This window comes from Otolemur garnettii, unplaced genomic scaffold, assembly GCF_000181295.1.
Source record: "Otolemur garnettii isolate 467f Iridium unplaced genomic scaffold, OtoGar3 scaffold00091, whole genome shotgun sequence".
NCBI lineage: Eukaryota > Metazoa > Chordata > Mammalia > Primates > Galagidae > Otolemur > Otolemur garnettii.
This window is the reverse complement of record NW_003852486.1, coordinates 4,435,507-4,451,240: the sequence shown is the minus strand read 5'-3', so window position 1 is coordinate 4,451,240 and position 15,734 is coordinate 4,435,507. Positions and strand designations below refer to the sequence as shown.

The 15,734-nt window shown below is 45.6% G+C and overlaps 1 protein-coding gene across 2 annotated transcripts in view; it reads left to right on the top strand.

The window, feature by feature from the left end:
• The window catches only part of SYT11 (synaptotagmin 11), a 23,335-nt gene extending 8,920 nt beyond the window's left edge, over positions 1-14,415 (top strand). The window contains exons 2-4 of one of the 2 annotated variants that reach the window (XM_023516472.1): positions 234-1,060; positions 13,196-13,316; positions 13,888-14,415. In XM_023516472.1, coding sequence (XP_023372240.1) covers positions 234-1,060; positions 13,196-13,316; positions 13,888-14,198 — 1,259 coding nt within the window. In that variant the 3' untranslated portion in view covers positions 14,199-14,415. Of the gene's footprint in view, positions 1-233; positions 1,061-13,195; positions 13,320-13,887 lie in introns of both variants that reach the window. The other variant, XM_012808644.2, reaches the window with a different exon arrangement.
• The last annotated feature ends 1,319 nt before the right edge of the window (positions 14,416-15,734 follow it).

Genomic DNA, 15,734 nt, shown 5'->3' with positions numbered 1-15,734 from the left:
GCAGAGAAGCTTACATCCAGATTTGGTGGGAAGGAAAAGCTACAGGTTGGTTGGAGAAGATGGGGGAGGGTGTCTCCAAGGGAAGGGAGAAGCTCTAAAGCCCAAATGGGGTACACTTTGTGGTGGAGGCTGCTCTGCAGATTAGCATGGCTCCAACACAGGCAGAAAGCAGGGGAGCTCTGAACAGGGGTCAAACTCACCTGCCTTGACACGTCTCTGGTCTCCACCTTCAGATGTGTCTCCAGTGGTGGCCGGCCTCATCGGGGCCTCTGTGCTGGTGGTGTGTGTCTCAGTGACTGTCTTTGTCTGGTCATGCTGCCACCAGCAGGCAGAGAAGAAGCATAAGACCCCACCATACAAGTTTATTCATATGCTGAAAGGCATTAGCATCTATCCAGAGACCCTCAGCAACAAGAAGAAAATTATTAAGGTACGGAGAGACAAAGATGACCCTGGGAGGGAAGGTGGACGTGGGAACCTGTTGGTGGATGCGGTAGAGGCTGGCCTGCTGAGCCGAGACAAGGGGCCCAGGGGCCCTAGCTCTGGATCTTGTATAGACCAGCTGCCCATCAAAGTGGACTATGGGGAAGAACTGAGGAGCCCCATCACAAGCCTGACCCCTGGGGAGAGTAAAACCACCTCTCCATCATCTCCAGAGGAGGATGTCATGCTAGGATCCCTTACCTTCTCAGTGGACTATAACTTCCCCAAAAAAGCTCTGGTGGTGACAATCCAAGAGGCCCATGGGCTTCCAGTAATGGATGACCAGACCCAGGGATCTGACCCCTACATCAAAATGACCATCCTTCCTGACAAGAGGCATCGGGTAAAGACCAGAGTGCTACGGAAGACCCTCGACCCTGTGTTTGATGAGACCTTCACTTTCTACGGCATCCCATACAGCCAGCTGCAGGACCTGGTGCTGCACTTCCTTGTCCTCAGCTTTGACCGCTTCTCCCGGGATGATGTCATAGGGGAGGTCATGGTGCCATTGGCTGGGGTGGACCCTAGCACAGGCAAGGTACAGCTGACCAGGGACATCATCAAGAGGAACATCCAGGTGAGTAAGAAGAGTGTTGGCAAGGGCTGGGGGAGGGGGAGACAAGATCTCAGCAGAGAAATGGGAGGGAAGAGGGGACTGAAGTGATAGAGAGGGACTGAAGAGAGGAAGCTCTTGGCTGTCAAGAATAAGCAGTGGTCAAGCAGTAAGATAGAGGGCTTGGCAAATTAGGTCTCCTTCAAGAAGAGGAGGTCAGGTAGCTTCTAAATTTCTTCTACTGTCGGGCGTGGTGCCTCGCACCTGTAATCCTAGCACTCTGGGAGGCTAAGGCAGGTGGATTGCTTGAGCTCACCAGTTCAAGACCAGCCTGAGCAAGACCAAGACTCTCTTGAGCCCAAGGGTTTGAGGTTGCCATGACCTATGAGGCCACAGCAGTCAACTGAGGGTGACAAAGTGAGACTACCTCAAAAAAAAAAAAAATTTCTCCTAGTGATGGCATCCTGATCCTGTTCAGCTTACTTGGGACAGGCTGGCCTACTAGTCCTAAACCCTCCATAATATCAGTGATATGGGGGCTAATTTCCTCTCCAAAATGATGTGATCTTCCTTCAGTGAACTTATTTCTCAAAGCTGAGAACCTGGGCGGCACCTGTGGCTCAATGAGTAGGGCGCCGGCCCCATATGCTGGAGGTGGTGGGTTCAAACCCAGCCCCGGCCAAAAACCGCCAAAAAAAAAAAAAAGCTGAGAAACTATGACAATAATTCATTATTTTTCCCTTAGCTTCCCATTCCCAGCCCAAACCTAGGGGTGTAAATAGTATCATGTACATATCTTTTTATAGCCATTTTATAAATGCAGTGTAATGAATTGCTTCACTGTTCCAGGCCCAAACCTTTGCCACAGATACATCTCCTCTTTCCATTCTTTCTCTCCTCCTCTTTGCACTAGGAAAGGGATAAAAGCCCTCCATCCTGCCTTCTCTTCCTCTCTCCCCACTGGGCCAACCTTGGCTTTTTTTTTTTTTTTCTTGAAACAGAGTCTCACTCGGTTGCCCTGGGAAGAGTGGCCTCAGCCAAGCTCACAGCAACCCCATACTCCTGAGTTCAAGTGATCCTCATGCCTCAGCCTCCCAAATAGCTGGGACTACAGGTGCCCATCATGACACCTGACTGAATGGTTTTTCTATTTTTAGTAGAGATAGGGTCTCGCTCTTACTCATGCTGGTTTTGAACTCCTGAGCTCAAGTAATCCACCTGCCTCAGCCTCCCAGAGTGCAGGGATTACAGGCCATGATTCACCACCCCAGTCTTGACACTGGCTCTTAAATTGTAATTTCAGGAGTACAAGTGTACTCCCACCAAACCCTACTAGTTCATTTATTTCTTCCATGACTGGGGAGGCAGTGCCATGCTGCATGTAAGCATGCAGCCTCCAGGATCAGACTGCCCCGGTTCATGCTCTAACTCACCACTTTCCATCTGTGTGATGTGGGTGAGTTACTTAATGCCTCCACACCTTTACTTCCTTATCTGTAAAATGGAGCTGATAATATTGCCTTCCTTACAGGGTTATGAGAATCAAGTGACATAATATACCTGGCATGTTATTGCCTGTAAGGAGCTTTTACACTATTGGGGAGAAAGACAAATATTTTTGGCAATTATCATATAGTGGGTGTGGTAAGTGCTATGAAAGAAGTTGTAGAAATTTTAAACTTAGAGTTTCATCCCTTTTTTAGGGTATAATGTGAGGTTAATAGCAAGAACTTTGGAGCCAGATCTAGGTTAAAATCCAAATTCTACCAGCTAAGTGAACCTGGGAAGGCTGCTTACCTTCTTTAAGTCTCAGTTTCTTATAAGACTGAAGTAAGAGCTGAGCTCAGTGGCTCATGCCTGTAATTCCAAAACTCCAGGAGGCCAAGGTGGGCTGATTGCCTGAGCTCATGAGTTTGAAACCCTCCTGAGCTAGAGCGAGACCCCGGTCTCTAAAAAAAAAAAAAAAATTGCTGGGTGTTGTGGTGGCTGCCTGTAGTCCCAGCTACTAGGGAGGCTGAGGCAAGAGAATCTTTTGAGCCCAAGAGTTTGAGGGCGCTGTGAGCTATGACACCATGGCATTCTACCAAGGATGACAAAGTGAGACTCTGTCTCAAAATAAAAAAAAGGAAAGACTGAAGTATGGTGGTATTTTACACAGTCCCTAGCACATAGTGAGCCTTCTATTATTAATGAAGTTTGATCCCTGAGCGATACATGTAGTCTGTAGATATTTAGATTGTGTTTTGACAAGGTGGAAGAAAACAAGGGAGGCCTGAATCAGTGGAGAAAGAGGTTCAGAAAAGATAGCAAGGTTACAAAAAACAATTACACATGTCCCAGAAAGAATTTTGCCTATCATTGCCATACTTATCTCTTGATGCCTTTTTCACCTACAAGCCCACACTGGACTCAGTGGGGAGACAGGAGGTTCAGGGTTGGACGGAAAAGGATTCTTATCCAGCAGGTGCAGAATGTACAACAAGCATCCAGGATCAAGGTTTGACCATCGAATCAGGGTACTGCACCAGGGCCTGGGACACACCCACAGGGTACCAGTCCCACAGCAGCCAGCCCATTCCTGCCATTGTCTAGCAGGGATGTCTAATCTATGGTCTGCAGGCCACAAGCAGGTTATTTGAGGACTGTTTTGCTTATCTGTGCTGCTGGATATCACAAAAAAGTATGCATAGACATTTCTTTTGCTTATGAGCTTTCACTGGTATTTGTGTATTTATTGTGTGGCCCAAGATAACTCTTCTTCTTCCAATGTATGGCAGAAAAGTAAAAAGGTTGGATACCTCTGGAGAGGAACTGCTACTGTCAGAAACACACATAGGAGCCAGGGAAGTCTAAGAAGTTTGAAAAATATTAGAGGCATTTGGTCAGAGCATAAAGAAGGCACTGGTTCAATCCTAGAATACTACAAGACACCCTAGAATTCAATGCAGCAGGGATCTTTACATCCTCCAAGGTTGGAATCAGAAGACATAAATAGGCTAAGCGCCTGTAGCTCAGTGGGTACAGCACTGGCCACATACACCGGGGCTGGCAGGTTCGAATCTGGCCTGGGCTTGCCAGACAACAATGACAAGTACAACAAAAAAATAGCCAAGCGTTGTGGTGGGCGCCTGTAGTTCCAGCTACTTGGGAGGCTGAGGTAAGAGAATTGCTTATGAATAGAAACTAAAGCAGTTGGGTGGCACCTGTGGTTCAGTGAGTAGGGTGCCGGCCCCATATACCAAGGGTGGCCAGCCCGGCCAAACTGCAGCAAAAAAATAGCTGTGCCTTGTGGTGGGCACCTGTAGTCCCAGCTACTTGGGAGGCTGAGGCAAGAGAATTGCCTAAGCCCAAGAGCTGGAGGTTGTTGTGAGCTATGACACTACAGCACTCTACCAAGGGTGATAAAGTGAGACTCTGTCTCTAAAAAAAAAAAAAAAAAAGGAAACTGAAGCAGTGACCTGTTTTGTCCCCTTGTCTCCCTTCTCTCCCTTTCTTCTTCCCCATTTATTTTCCTCTGGGCTCTGCCACCCTGTCCCCTGCTTCTCAACCCCCTTTACAGCAGCCTCTTCCCCATTTACCCAACCTTAGTAAAGCCACCACCCAGTGGGGCTCCTCCAGACAGCTCATGCACTCACAGTCCCGCTGGGAGTGGAGGGTGGCTTTGTGCCAGGCTGTGGCTGGGAAGAGACTGGGAACAAAATAGCCTCCAATTCAGAGCACTGGGCAGAACACAGACAAGGGCGTTTGCTTAACTGCCAGGGCTCTTGGTAAGAGCCAAGTTTCTTTCCACGTTATTAACTCCCTTCAGGAGGAATAAGGCAAAGCCACAATCCTAAGCAGCACAACCTCTGGGGGGGCTCCACGCCAGAGCGCCCGCCTGCTGGGCTTCTCAGCCTGTCTCCCCCAGCCAGTGTGAGTGGGTGGGACTATGTTCCATACTGTAGTATGGGATCAAATATCTTCCTCCAAGAATTCTTGAGTAGAGACTGGCAAAAATTGCATTCCTATAGACAATTTTCCTCAACTATATTTCTTGGCCTTTAGTAGAAAATTTGTCTCTGTCCTTCCCCTTATTAGTGTGTGGTCCAGTTGAAGAAGGCCAAGACTGGTCATCACTTCCAATTCTGTCCCTTTCACTGCCTAACTTGGAGCAGGCAGTTATTCTCTCTGGGCCTTAATATCCCTCCAGGCTGAATCATGATAGCTAATGGGATCACATTGGAAGTGCACACTCAGCTCCTATGAATTTACAGAAAGATGTATGAAGCATTAAAAGTTAACCCTTTCTTTTTTTTGAGATAGAATCTCACTCTATTGCCCAGGCTAGAGTACACTACCGTCAGCCCAGCTCACAGCAACCTCAAACTCTGGGCTCAAGAATCCTACTGCCTTAGCCTCCCAGAGTGCTGGGATTACAGAAATGAGCCAACAGCCTGTCCAGAAATTAACCCTTGATTGTCAATGAAAAGAGGTCGCAGAATACAAACTAGCCTACAAAATGTTAGAGATGGACTTTGGAACTATTTCTTTTTTTAGTAGAGAAGGGAAGTGGCGCAGAAAGGGATGTGGATAAAAAAGAAGACAGCGAGAAAGAGGTGACTGACAAAGCAGATAATGGAGAGTTGTAAGACTCTTCCTAACCTCTTCAGGTCATGGTGATCACCCCAGACCATGGTCATGGGAACGGGAACGGGAGGATTAAGAAAATCTCAGACTTACAAAGGAGCTCAATCTAGCCATTGGGGCTGAAAAGAGAAAAAGAAGGAATGTCAATTTCCTAGGAACAATTCAGAAAGTCATTACATATGTATATTGAGAGGAGCAAAAGGAAGATGTGGTTGAACGTTAAGGTTGTGTTTCTTCTGTCATCCCATGGTTATGATTTAGGGTGGAGGCGGCCCCCTCAGATTTACTGAGGGGTATTGGTCCACCTAGTGCAAGGACTTTATGGCTAGAAAATCTTTCTGAAAGAGGCTCTGCTAATTTCAAGAAAATAAACTCCACCAGTCTGAGTATTTCTTTGATCGGAGGGTATTCTTTAGGGCTGCTGTTCCTGTTCTCTGTTAAACTGAAGAGAAAAGAGCTTGGTCTCTGAAAGGGAAGCCCTCCAGCTCTATCAGTCATGGACAAAACCCTTTCTCCCCCTTCTACTTGTCTGCCCCCCAACAGGGTCTTTGCCTCAGTAGGCCAAGGGGCTGGGAAACAGATCTACTCCCAGCCCTCAATGAAAAAGCCATTGACAATGCTACTTGGAATGAGACTCTGGTAGAAAGGAAAAGGGAGGAGGAATGAGGAACATTGGACCCTGCCTTCAGAATGGAGCTGCATTCAGGTGGTCAGTGGCTATAGACTGGGGCATCACAAAGGAAAGCTGAATGGGCATTCTGCCCATGAAAGATGGCCTGAGGTGAAGGAGGGAATCGGATGGAGAACAGTTATTTGAGGAGTGATCTTAGGGGAGAAAAAAATTAAAAGGGTAACTGGAAATTGTCTAATTTCCCAAAGAACTAGGGAAGAGGCTTATAGATTTTGATTCGGGAAATTTTGCCATAATAGATGACTTTAGGAACCAGAGTTTTATTTATTTATTTATCTATCTTCTAGAAGTAGTGTCTTGCTCTGTCATTCATGCTAGAATGCAGTGGTATAACCACAGTTCACATCAACCTTAAATTCCTGGGCTCACATGATCCTCCTACCTCAGCCTCCCTAGTAGTTGAGAATACAGGTGCACACCACCAAGCCTGGCTAATTTTTTAATTTTATGTCAAGATAGGGTCTCACTATATTGGCCAGGCTGATCTCCAACTCCTGGCCTCAAGCACTTCTCCTACCTCAACTTCCCAAAGTGATAGGATTATAGGTGTGAGCCATGAGGTCCAGCTAGAAACACTGTTTTACATAAGTAATCAGGAAACCTATACTAAAATCTTGTAATCGATGCTATTTTCACAAATAGGAGCCAGGCTCAGTGGTTGCTCTGAGCTATGATCATGCCACTACACTCCAGCCTGGGTGACAGAACAAGACCCCATCTCTAAGAGAATCAATATAAATAACATGTTATTCCTACAAATAAAATTTTTCATTTAAACCAAATTTCCTGGTCAGATGTGGTAATCTCACGGCTGGAAGCCTGAAGTGGTGGATTGCCTGAGCTCAAGAGTTTGAGACCAGCCTGAGCTAGAGCAAGACCACATCTCTAAAAATAGCTGGGCGTTGTGATAAGTGCCTGTAGTCCCAGCTACTTGGGAGGCTGAGGCAAAAGGATCACTTGAGCCCAAAAGTTTGAGGTTGCTGTGAGCTACTATGCCATGGCACTCTACCAAGAGCAACAAAGTGAGACTCTGTCTCTTAATAAATGAATAAAGTTTCCTTTTTCTCCACATCTATTCCTCTCCTGTATATAAAGTTAGAATTATATTTAAAGACTGCATATTGGCTGAGCACTGGTAGCTCCATAGTTAGGGCCACGTACACCAGGGCTGGTGGGTTCTAACCTGGCCCAGGCCTGCTAAACAATAATGATAACAACAATAGCAAAAAATAGCCAGGTGTTTTAGCAGGTGCCTGTAGTCCTAGTTACTAGGTAGGCTGAGGCAAGAGAATCTCTTGAGCCTAAGAGTTTGAGGTTGCTGAGCTATAACGCCATGGCACTGTACTGAGGACGACAAAGTGAGATTTTGTCTCAATAAAAAAAAATTTTTAAAGACTGTATATTTAGTTATTTAGATAGTATTCAAAGATGGCTCCAGAAATAAATATTAAATCCGGTTAACATGTCATTATTCGTGCAAATGGAGGGAGCAGTAGCCGTATTGATTCAAAAATCCTTTCTTATTTATTTTTATTTATTTACTTTTTTGTATAGACAGAGTCTCACTTTATCACCCTGAGTAGAGTGCCGTAGCATCACACAGCTCCCAGCAACCTCCACCTCCTGGGCTTAGGCAATTCTGTTGCTTCAGCCTCCCGAGTAGCTGGGACTACAGGTGCCTGCCACAACGCCCAGCTATTTTTTTGTGGCAGATTGGTCAGAGCTGGGTTTGAACCCGCCACCCTCAATATATGGGGCTGGTGCCCTACCCACTGAGCCACAGGTGCCGCCCCAAAAGTCCTTTCTAAATCAGTGCTTTCCATTTATAATGGAAATGTCCCATATTTACACATAGTCCACTGTGGTGGTCACCAGCCACATGTTGCTACTGAGCATTTGAAATATGGCTATTGTGACTGCGGGACTATAATTTTGATTTATTTAATTTTAATGAATTCAAATTAAAATTCAAATAGACACAGGTAGCTAGTGTCTATTGCATTTGATAGTTCAGTTCCAAATGTTTTGGAATGCATTTGATTTTTTCTTTTCACAAGGAATCACTTTCCATTTGGTTGTGGCTAATAATAAAAATCAGTTTATGCTCTCTGTGCATTTGGACTCTTGGCAAAAGGAAATAACCCAGAAGTATACTGGCTGACTGTTTACAGCCAGCCTGTAATTTTAAACTGCTGGCAGGTATTTCCCATGGATACAATTGAAAGCTGAAAACATGTGTTATGAGTAAAGACAACATGTGGGGCTTCAATCTAGCCCAGAAGAATCATGAAAATCTTCTTAAAAGTCTATTCACCTTTGGCTTGGTGCCCTTAGCACAGTGGTTATGGCTGCGGCCACATGCACTGATGCTGGTGGGTTCAAACCCAGCCCAGGCCAACTAAACAACAATGACAACTGCAACAAAAAAATAGCTGGGCATTGTGATGGGTGCCTGTAGTCCCAGCTACTTGGGAGACTAAGGCAAGAGAATCACTCAAGCCCAAAAGTTGGAGGTTGCTGTGAGCTGTGACGCCACACCACTCTACCCAGGGCGACATAGTGAGACTTTGTCTCAAAAAAAAAAAAAAAAAAGTCTATTCCCCTTTGTACTCCAATTTCCAAAGCTAAGGACCAAGTTTAAACTTTGATTAGTCATGTTCTGTGCTGTCAGAGAGGCATTTCTGTATGTTCCTGAATTGACTTAAGAAATTTTTAAGATGGCTCAGCGTCCATAGCTCAGCAGTTAGGGCACTGGCCACATGTACTAGGGCTGGCAGGTTCAAACCCAGTCTGGGCCTGCTAAACAACAATGACAACTGCAGCAACAACAAAAAAAAACAGGCGTTGTGGCAGGCTCCTGTAGTCCCAGCTACTTAGGAGGCTGAGGCAAGAAAATCATTTAAGCCCAAGAGTTGGAGGTTGCTGTGAGCTGTGACACTACTGCACCCTACTGAGGGCAACATAGTGAGACTCTGTCTCAAAAAAAGAAAAGAAAGATATTTTTAAGAAGCCAGGGATGGTGGCTCACACCTGTAATCCCAGCACTCTGAGAGGCCAAGGTAGGTGGATTGCCTAGCCCAGGAGTTCAAAACCAGCCCAAATAAGAGCAAAACAGTTTCTATTAAAAATAGAAAAACTAGCCAGGTGCTGTTGTGGGCACCTGTAGTCCAAGCTCTGGAGAGGCTGAGGCAGGAGGATCACTTGAACCCAGGAGTTTGAGGTTGCTGTGAGCTATGACACCATCTCCCTCTAGCCAGGGTGACAGAGTGAGATTCTGTCTTAAAAAAAAATTAAGATCATGGAGCAGTGCCTGAGGCTCAAAGGAGTAGGGCACTGGCCCCATATACCAGAGGTAGTGGGTTCAAACCCAGCCCTGGCCAAAAACTGCAAAAAAAAAAAAAAATTAAGATCCTGTGGGACATTATCATAGTTTCATTCCTTGAGATGACTTAAGGCTTACAATCAAAGCACAAACTATTAGGTTTGTTTTCTTGTTTTACATTGATGAGCTAATTAGCTTATTTGCTGCTATTCCTTCCTGCACCAGATATACCTGAGCAGAGAGTAAACTAGCCTGGGAAATTTGTAAGGGTAGTATTCCTTATTAGCCATCTTTTTGGACTTAGCTTCTCAGAGTGCCTGGCACTTAATAAGCATGTAACAAGTCACATTTGTGGGTGTGTGATATATATAAGGCTGGTGATGAGTATGTTCTATTTTTGCTCAATCTAAGTCCTGGAAGAGGTGACATTTCTTTGGGGCTTTGAAGAATGTAAGTAAGAAGGTTAAATAGTGGAAGGATGTTTTTGTCACAAATATAACTTATTATATTCTAAATCCCTCAAACCTCACCTCCTTATGCTTTCCTTATCCCAGACTCATTCCCACATTCTAAGCCAGAAACACAAGAAATAGTCCCCCCCTTCTTTCCTCTCCCCTACACTTCGCATCCAGTTAGCCACCCAAACCTAGAAAGTCCTGACAGTTCTTCCCGAGATGCCCTCTGCCACAGCCCTAGTTCCGGGCACCATCATTTCTTCCTCAGCCTGTGGTAGCAGCCTTGTAAGCCTTTCTCTCCTTTAGTTCATTCTCCAGCTTTCTCTACAATAATAATTATTTCAAATGATAGAAATGACAGTAATTCTGCCATTCCTGTGTTTATAGACCTCCTCCTGCCTGTATACCTTGCTGTTCTGTTAGCACCCCCACAGCCTTTTACCTAGCCTCTCCCCCCTGGCCAGGTTCCACCCTCCTGTCAGGTTCCCAGCTGTGGGCATACCCAACTGTTACTACTCTGAACACAGCGTCCCCTTTCAGAATCCAGCGCCTCTGTACCAGCTACCCCTGCTGCTCTGCCTGACACGGTCTTCTCTCTGCCTATTACCTCACGCTCCCTCAACTCTGTCTCAGTATCAACTGGCAAAGCCTTCCCTGAATCTCCCAGCAAAGCTGGCCCCTTTTTCCCCTGGTGCCCAGAGCACTCAGGCAGGTTTCTTTGTTTTTTGGTTTTTTGAGACAGTCTCAAGCTGTCACCCAGGGTAGAGTGCCATGGTGTCACAGCTCACAGCAACCTTTAATTCTTGGGTTTTAAGCAATTCTCTTGCCGCAGCCTCCCAAATAGCTGGGACTACAGATGCCCACCAAAATACCCAGCCATTTTTTGTTGCAGTTGTCATTGTTATTTAGCTGGCCCGGGCCGGGTTCAAACCTGCCAGCTCTGTGTATGTGGCCATTGTCGTAACCACTGTGCTATGGGCACCAAGCCATCAGGCAGGCTTCTTACTTCTCTGACAAGTTCCGCACATGTTTGTTCACACCTGTCTCTTCCACTCCTGCTAAGCTCCTTGGGAGCAAGGACTGAGTCCTATCAGTTGTGGATCCCCTGCACCTGGCACATAGGGAGGATCCAATGTTCCTTAAAGTGTTCTTAGAGTACTAGAGAGTTGTTTTTAAGCTCAAAACAGAACCAAGGCAAAACCCAGAATAAAATTTTGAAATGAGGAAATAAAGTTCAGGGCACTGGCAGGAAGTGACCTTGGCTGGAGAAGGCACACTAAGATGCATACATGGAGGCAGGCAGAGCAGGTGTGGACTTTCTCCTTGTGAGATGCAAAAACAGGATCCAGAAAGCTCAGGGACTTGCCCAAGGCCATGTCGTGAGTGAGTGTTAAGACTCAAACCCAAGGCTCGGCCTGTAGCTCAGTGGTTAGGGTGCCAGCCACATACACCACATACACCAGGGCTGGCAGGGGCCTGCTAAACAACCATGACAACTACAAAAATATATATAGCTGGGTGTTGTGGCGGGCACCTGTAGTCCTAGCTGCTTGGGAAGCTGAGGCAAGAGAATCCCTTAATCCCAAGAGTTTGAGGTCACTGTAAACTGTGATTCCAGGGCACTCTACCAAGGCAACATAGTGAGACTCTGTGTAAAAAAAAAAAATAGAAAAGAAGAAGACTCAAACCCAAGTTTCCTATCTCCCACTGTACAGTCTTCAAAACTTTTTTTTTTTAAGAGACAGAGTTTTACTTTGTCACCCTCTGTAGGGTGCTGTAGCGTCACAGCTCACAGCAACCTCCAGCTCTTAGGCAATTCTCTCGCCTCGGCCTCCCAAGTAGCTGAGACTACAGGCACCCACCACAACACCTGGCTTTGTTGTTGTTGCAGTTTGGCTGGGGCTGGGTTCAAACCTACCAGCCTCGGTATATAGGGTCAGCACCCTACTCACTGAGCCACAGGCGCCACCCCTTCAAAACTTTTTTTTTTTTTTTTCAGTTTTTGGCAGGGGCTGGGTTTGAACCCGCCACCACCGGCATTTGGGGCCGGCGCCCTACTCTTTTTGAGCCAAAGGCGCTGCCCCTTCAAAACTTTTTTTTTATCACAAGAACCAAATTAGAGAACTGGAGAGAATGCACTTCCGGAGTGCACACCTGCATGGCAGGCACTGCTGTGCTTTATACATTTTAACTTGTTTCATCCACTTAGTAGATGAAACACATATTTTATCCCCATTTTATAGATGAGGAAAGTAAAGTACAGAGATGTTCAATAACTTGTTCAAGGCCATAGATAAAAAGTGATATTCAGGGGCCAGGTACAGTGGCTCATGCCTATAATCCCAGCACTCTGGGAGGCTGAGACAGGAGGATCCCTTGAGCTCAGAGTTCGAGACCAGCCTGAGCAAGAGTGAGACCCTTATCTCTACTAATAATAGAAAAAATAAGCTGAACACAACAGCATGCACTTGTAGTCCCAGCTATTGGAAAGGCTGAGGCAATAATATCACCTGAGCCCGGGAGTCTCAGGTTGCTCTGAGCTAGGATGGTGCCACTGCACTACAGCTGGGGCGACAGAGTGAGACTTTGAGTCAAAAAGAAAAAAAAGAAGAAATAGCAGTATAGGCAATCCTGAGTTAAGAATGAGATACATTCTATAGGTTTGTTCTTAAGTCAAATTTGTATGTAAGTTGGACCAGGTACCTTTACCTATATTACCTGTAATAGCCTCCACTCATAAGTAGATGTTTGTAACTCAAGGACTTATGGTATGTAAGTCAGATGTTTGTAACCTGGATAGCAGTCAGGTTTGAATTCAAGCCAGTCTGACTCCAAGGTCCCTGCTCAGAAATATAAGTTTATGGTGCTTCTCCATGCAAATGATTTTATTTAATACCAGAATCATGATTATAATACCACCTTCCCCTCTCCCTGTTATACAGAATGGGAACATCTTTATAGAGATGAACACTTCTCCTGAGACCCTCTCCCCACTCCTCTGCACACTTCTGTGCTCTGCCTCCCTCCCCCTGCCAGGATTTTCACCTACTGTTTCTCCCCTGCAGAAGTGTGTCAGCAGAGGTGAGCTCCAGGTGTCTCTGTCATATCAGCCTGTGGCACAGAGAATGACAGTGGTTGTCCTCAAAGCCAGACATTTGCCGAAGATGGATATCACCGGTCTCTCAGGTAGCAGCTATTTACTTCAACCTATTCCTGACTTTCTGGACCACCCCTGTCTCCCTCCCCCACTCCCTGTCTGGGGCCCAGACACAGCCACATGTCTGAGGGTCTCTTGTCTCTGTCACTTTCCACCTGCATCTCATTCTGTCTGCACGCTCTTTCCCATGAACACCTAGGTCCAGTGGCTGTCCTGGCTGAAGAGGTGTTTTGCTTGTGCAAATGGAGTCTTTACATTTCAGGAGATTCCCTAAATACTATGCAGGCCAAGTGCTCAGCACTTGCTCCAGTGTAGATTTCTCAGACTGTGGGTATTCGTTAGTCCCTGTGCTTTTGAAAATGCTTTTTGGTGCATTTTCAGACATGACTCGAGGAAGTTGTTCTATTCTATTCCTGCTTGGTTTCCTTGGCCCCTTATCCAGGCAGGCAGACTCACACATGGTCAGTGGGGGCAGCCACCACAAATAGGAACAACAAATCACCCCCCCCCTTTCCCAGCATGAAAGCACCACTATATAGGAGAGGACTGTGTCATAGGCCTGTCTTTTTTTTTTTTTTTTAATCTCTTTGGGTGCCCCAGATCCTTATGTCAAGGTGAACGTCTACTACGGCAGAAAGCGCATAGCCAAGAAGAAAACCCACGTGAAGAAGTGCACTTTGAACCCGGTCTTCAATGAGTCTTTCATCTATGATATCCCCACTGACCTCCTGCCTGATATCAGCATCGAGTTCCTTGTTATCGACTTCGATCGCACCACCAAGAATGAGGTGGTGGGGAGGCTGATCCTGGGGGCACACAGCGTCACCACCAGTGGTGCCGAGCACTGGAGAGAGGTCTGCGAGAGTCCCCGCAAACCTGTGGCCAAGTGGCACAGTTTGAGCGAGTACTGATCCTGTTCTTCTCGCCTCTAACCCCGGGGCCAGGCTGGGGAGGTGTGTGGCGGGGAGAGAGATGACAGAGAAGTGGACTCAAAACCTCATTTTAGTTGTAGAAGAAAATTTCTTACAAAACAAACTCCACAAAGAACATCCCACATGACCACAGCTGCAGATCAGCTCTTAGCGATGATGATTTTTTTCTCCTTTGCAAGGCACTAGAAATTTTTTTTTTAATGGGGGAAAAAAGAGAGGGAAAGACCCCTACAGGTTTATATATAACAATGTAACCTTATACTTGCATGTCTAATACAAACTGAAGAAATTAGCCTAACTGCCAATATCAAGTTGCAGATTTTAATCCATGAAAATTGTGTTTTGTGCCGAATTGTATTTGCTAATTACCTGAAATTGGCCTCTTTTTATTGGGCTTCTCTGGAGAGTTACTCCTACACCCCACCTTTGCAGATGAAAATTTTGCTCTTGTAAAACCTCATGTTTTCATCATTCCCATCTTTTCTTCTTGTTACCTCTTACATCTTTGCTCTTTGGCTGAGCTCAAAGTCTAGAGGTCTATAGTAAGCCAAGAAACAGGTGGTATACGGAAGGCAAGGTTTGCAGGGAAAAAGAGTAATTGAGAAATGGGGTATTTTTGCTGTCACCCCTCCTGTTATAAGGGGTAAAGGGCAGTCTGTGATTAACTGGTAGCCCCAGTGAGGCACACAGAGTACATCCAACTGAGCAGGTTGAACTTGGATTTAAGAAACTAGATAACTTCTCTAAAAAGAGCTTTGGAGACTGCAAATTCAACTATTGGATAGTACCAATGAACACATCCAGCTGATCCCAAATGCTATTTCCACGTATAAGGACAAGGAGTGTAGACAAGAGATGACTGCCATCCCCCTTTGAGTTTATCTATAGTAGTGACAACCATCTATTGGTTGAGGGGGTTGGAGGTCATCAGAGGTTTGAAGGATTACATCAGCCTTTGTTTTTCTAGCAAACACTAACCATAGAGAGGGTTTAGAGTCTTAGATGTGGTAATGATGTTAGAAAGAAAAAGGCCTCAGAAATTATTCTTTCTTCTTAATTTTTTCAATAACTGGCTCTCAAGAAAAATAACAGTGTAACTAAGTGAGTAATAAAAGCAAGTTGGATTCTTTCAGAACATCTTTTCCCTCAAAACAAAGAGCATAGTTATCAAAATTTATGAGCCTCCAGATGTAGCAGAGGGATGGGGAAACCACAGAGTGCTACCCTCCTCCTGCTGCATCTTGCTGGGATTAGAGTTCAAATCTCCTTACTCTAATGTTGAGATTTTTCTGATGGCAGAGACTTTATGGGCAATAGGTAGGCTTGGATAGGCAGTAGATATTTTGCTAACCTTAAGAGGAACTCAATCAAATAAGCAACCAGCTTGATCCAAGGCCCAAAAGATTACCTGAAATTGAAGTGTTCATGTCCATATATGGATATCACTTTCTAACTTGTTTCTGAGAACAATTGAAACACTGAGTCTCCATGGAGAGGGTGGTGATCTTGCCTTTC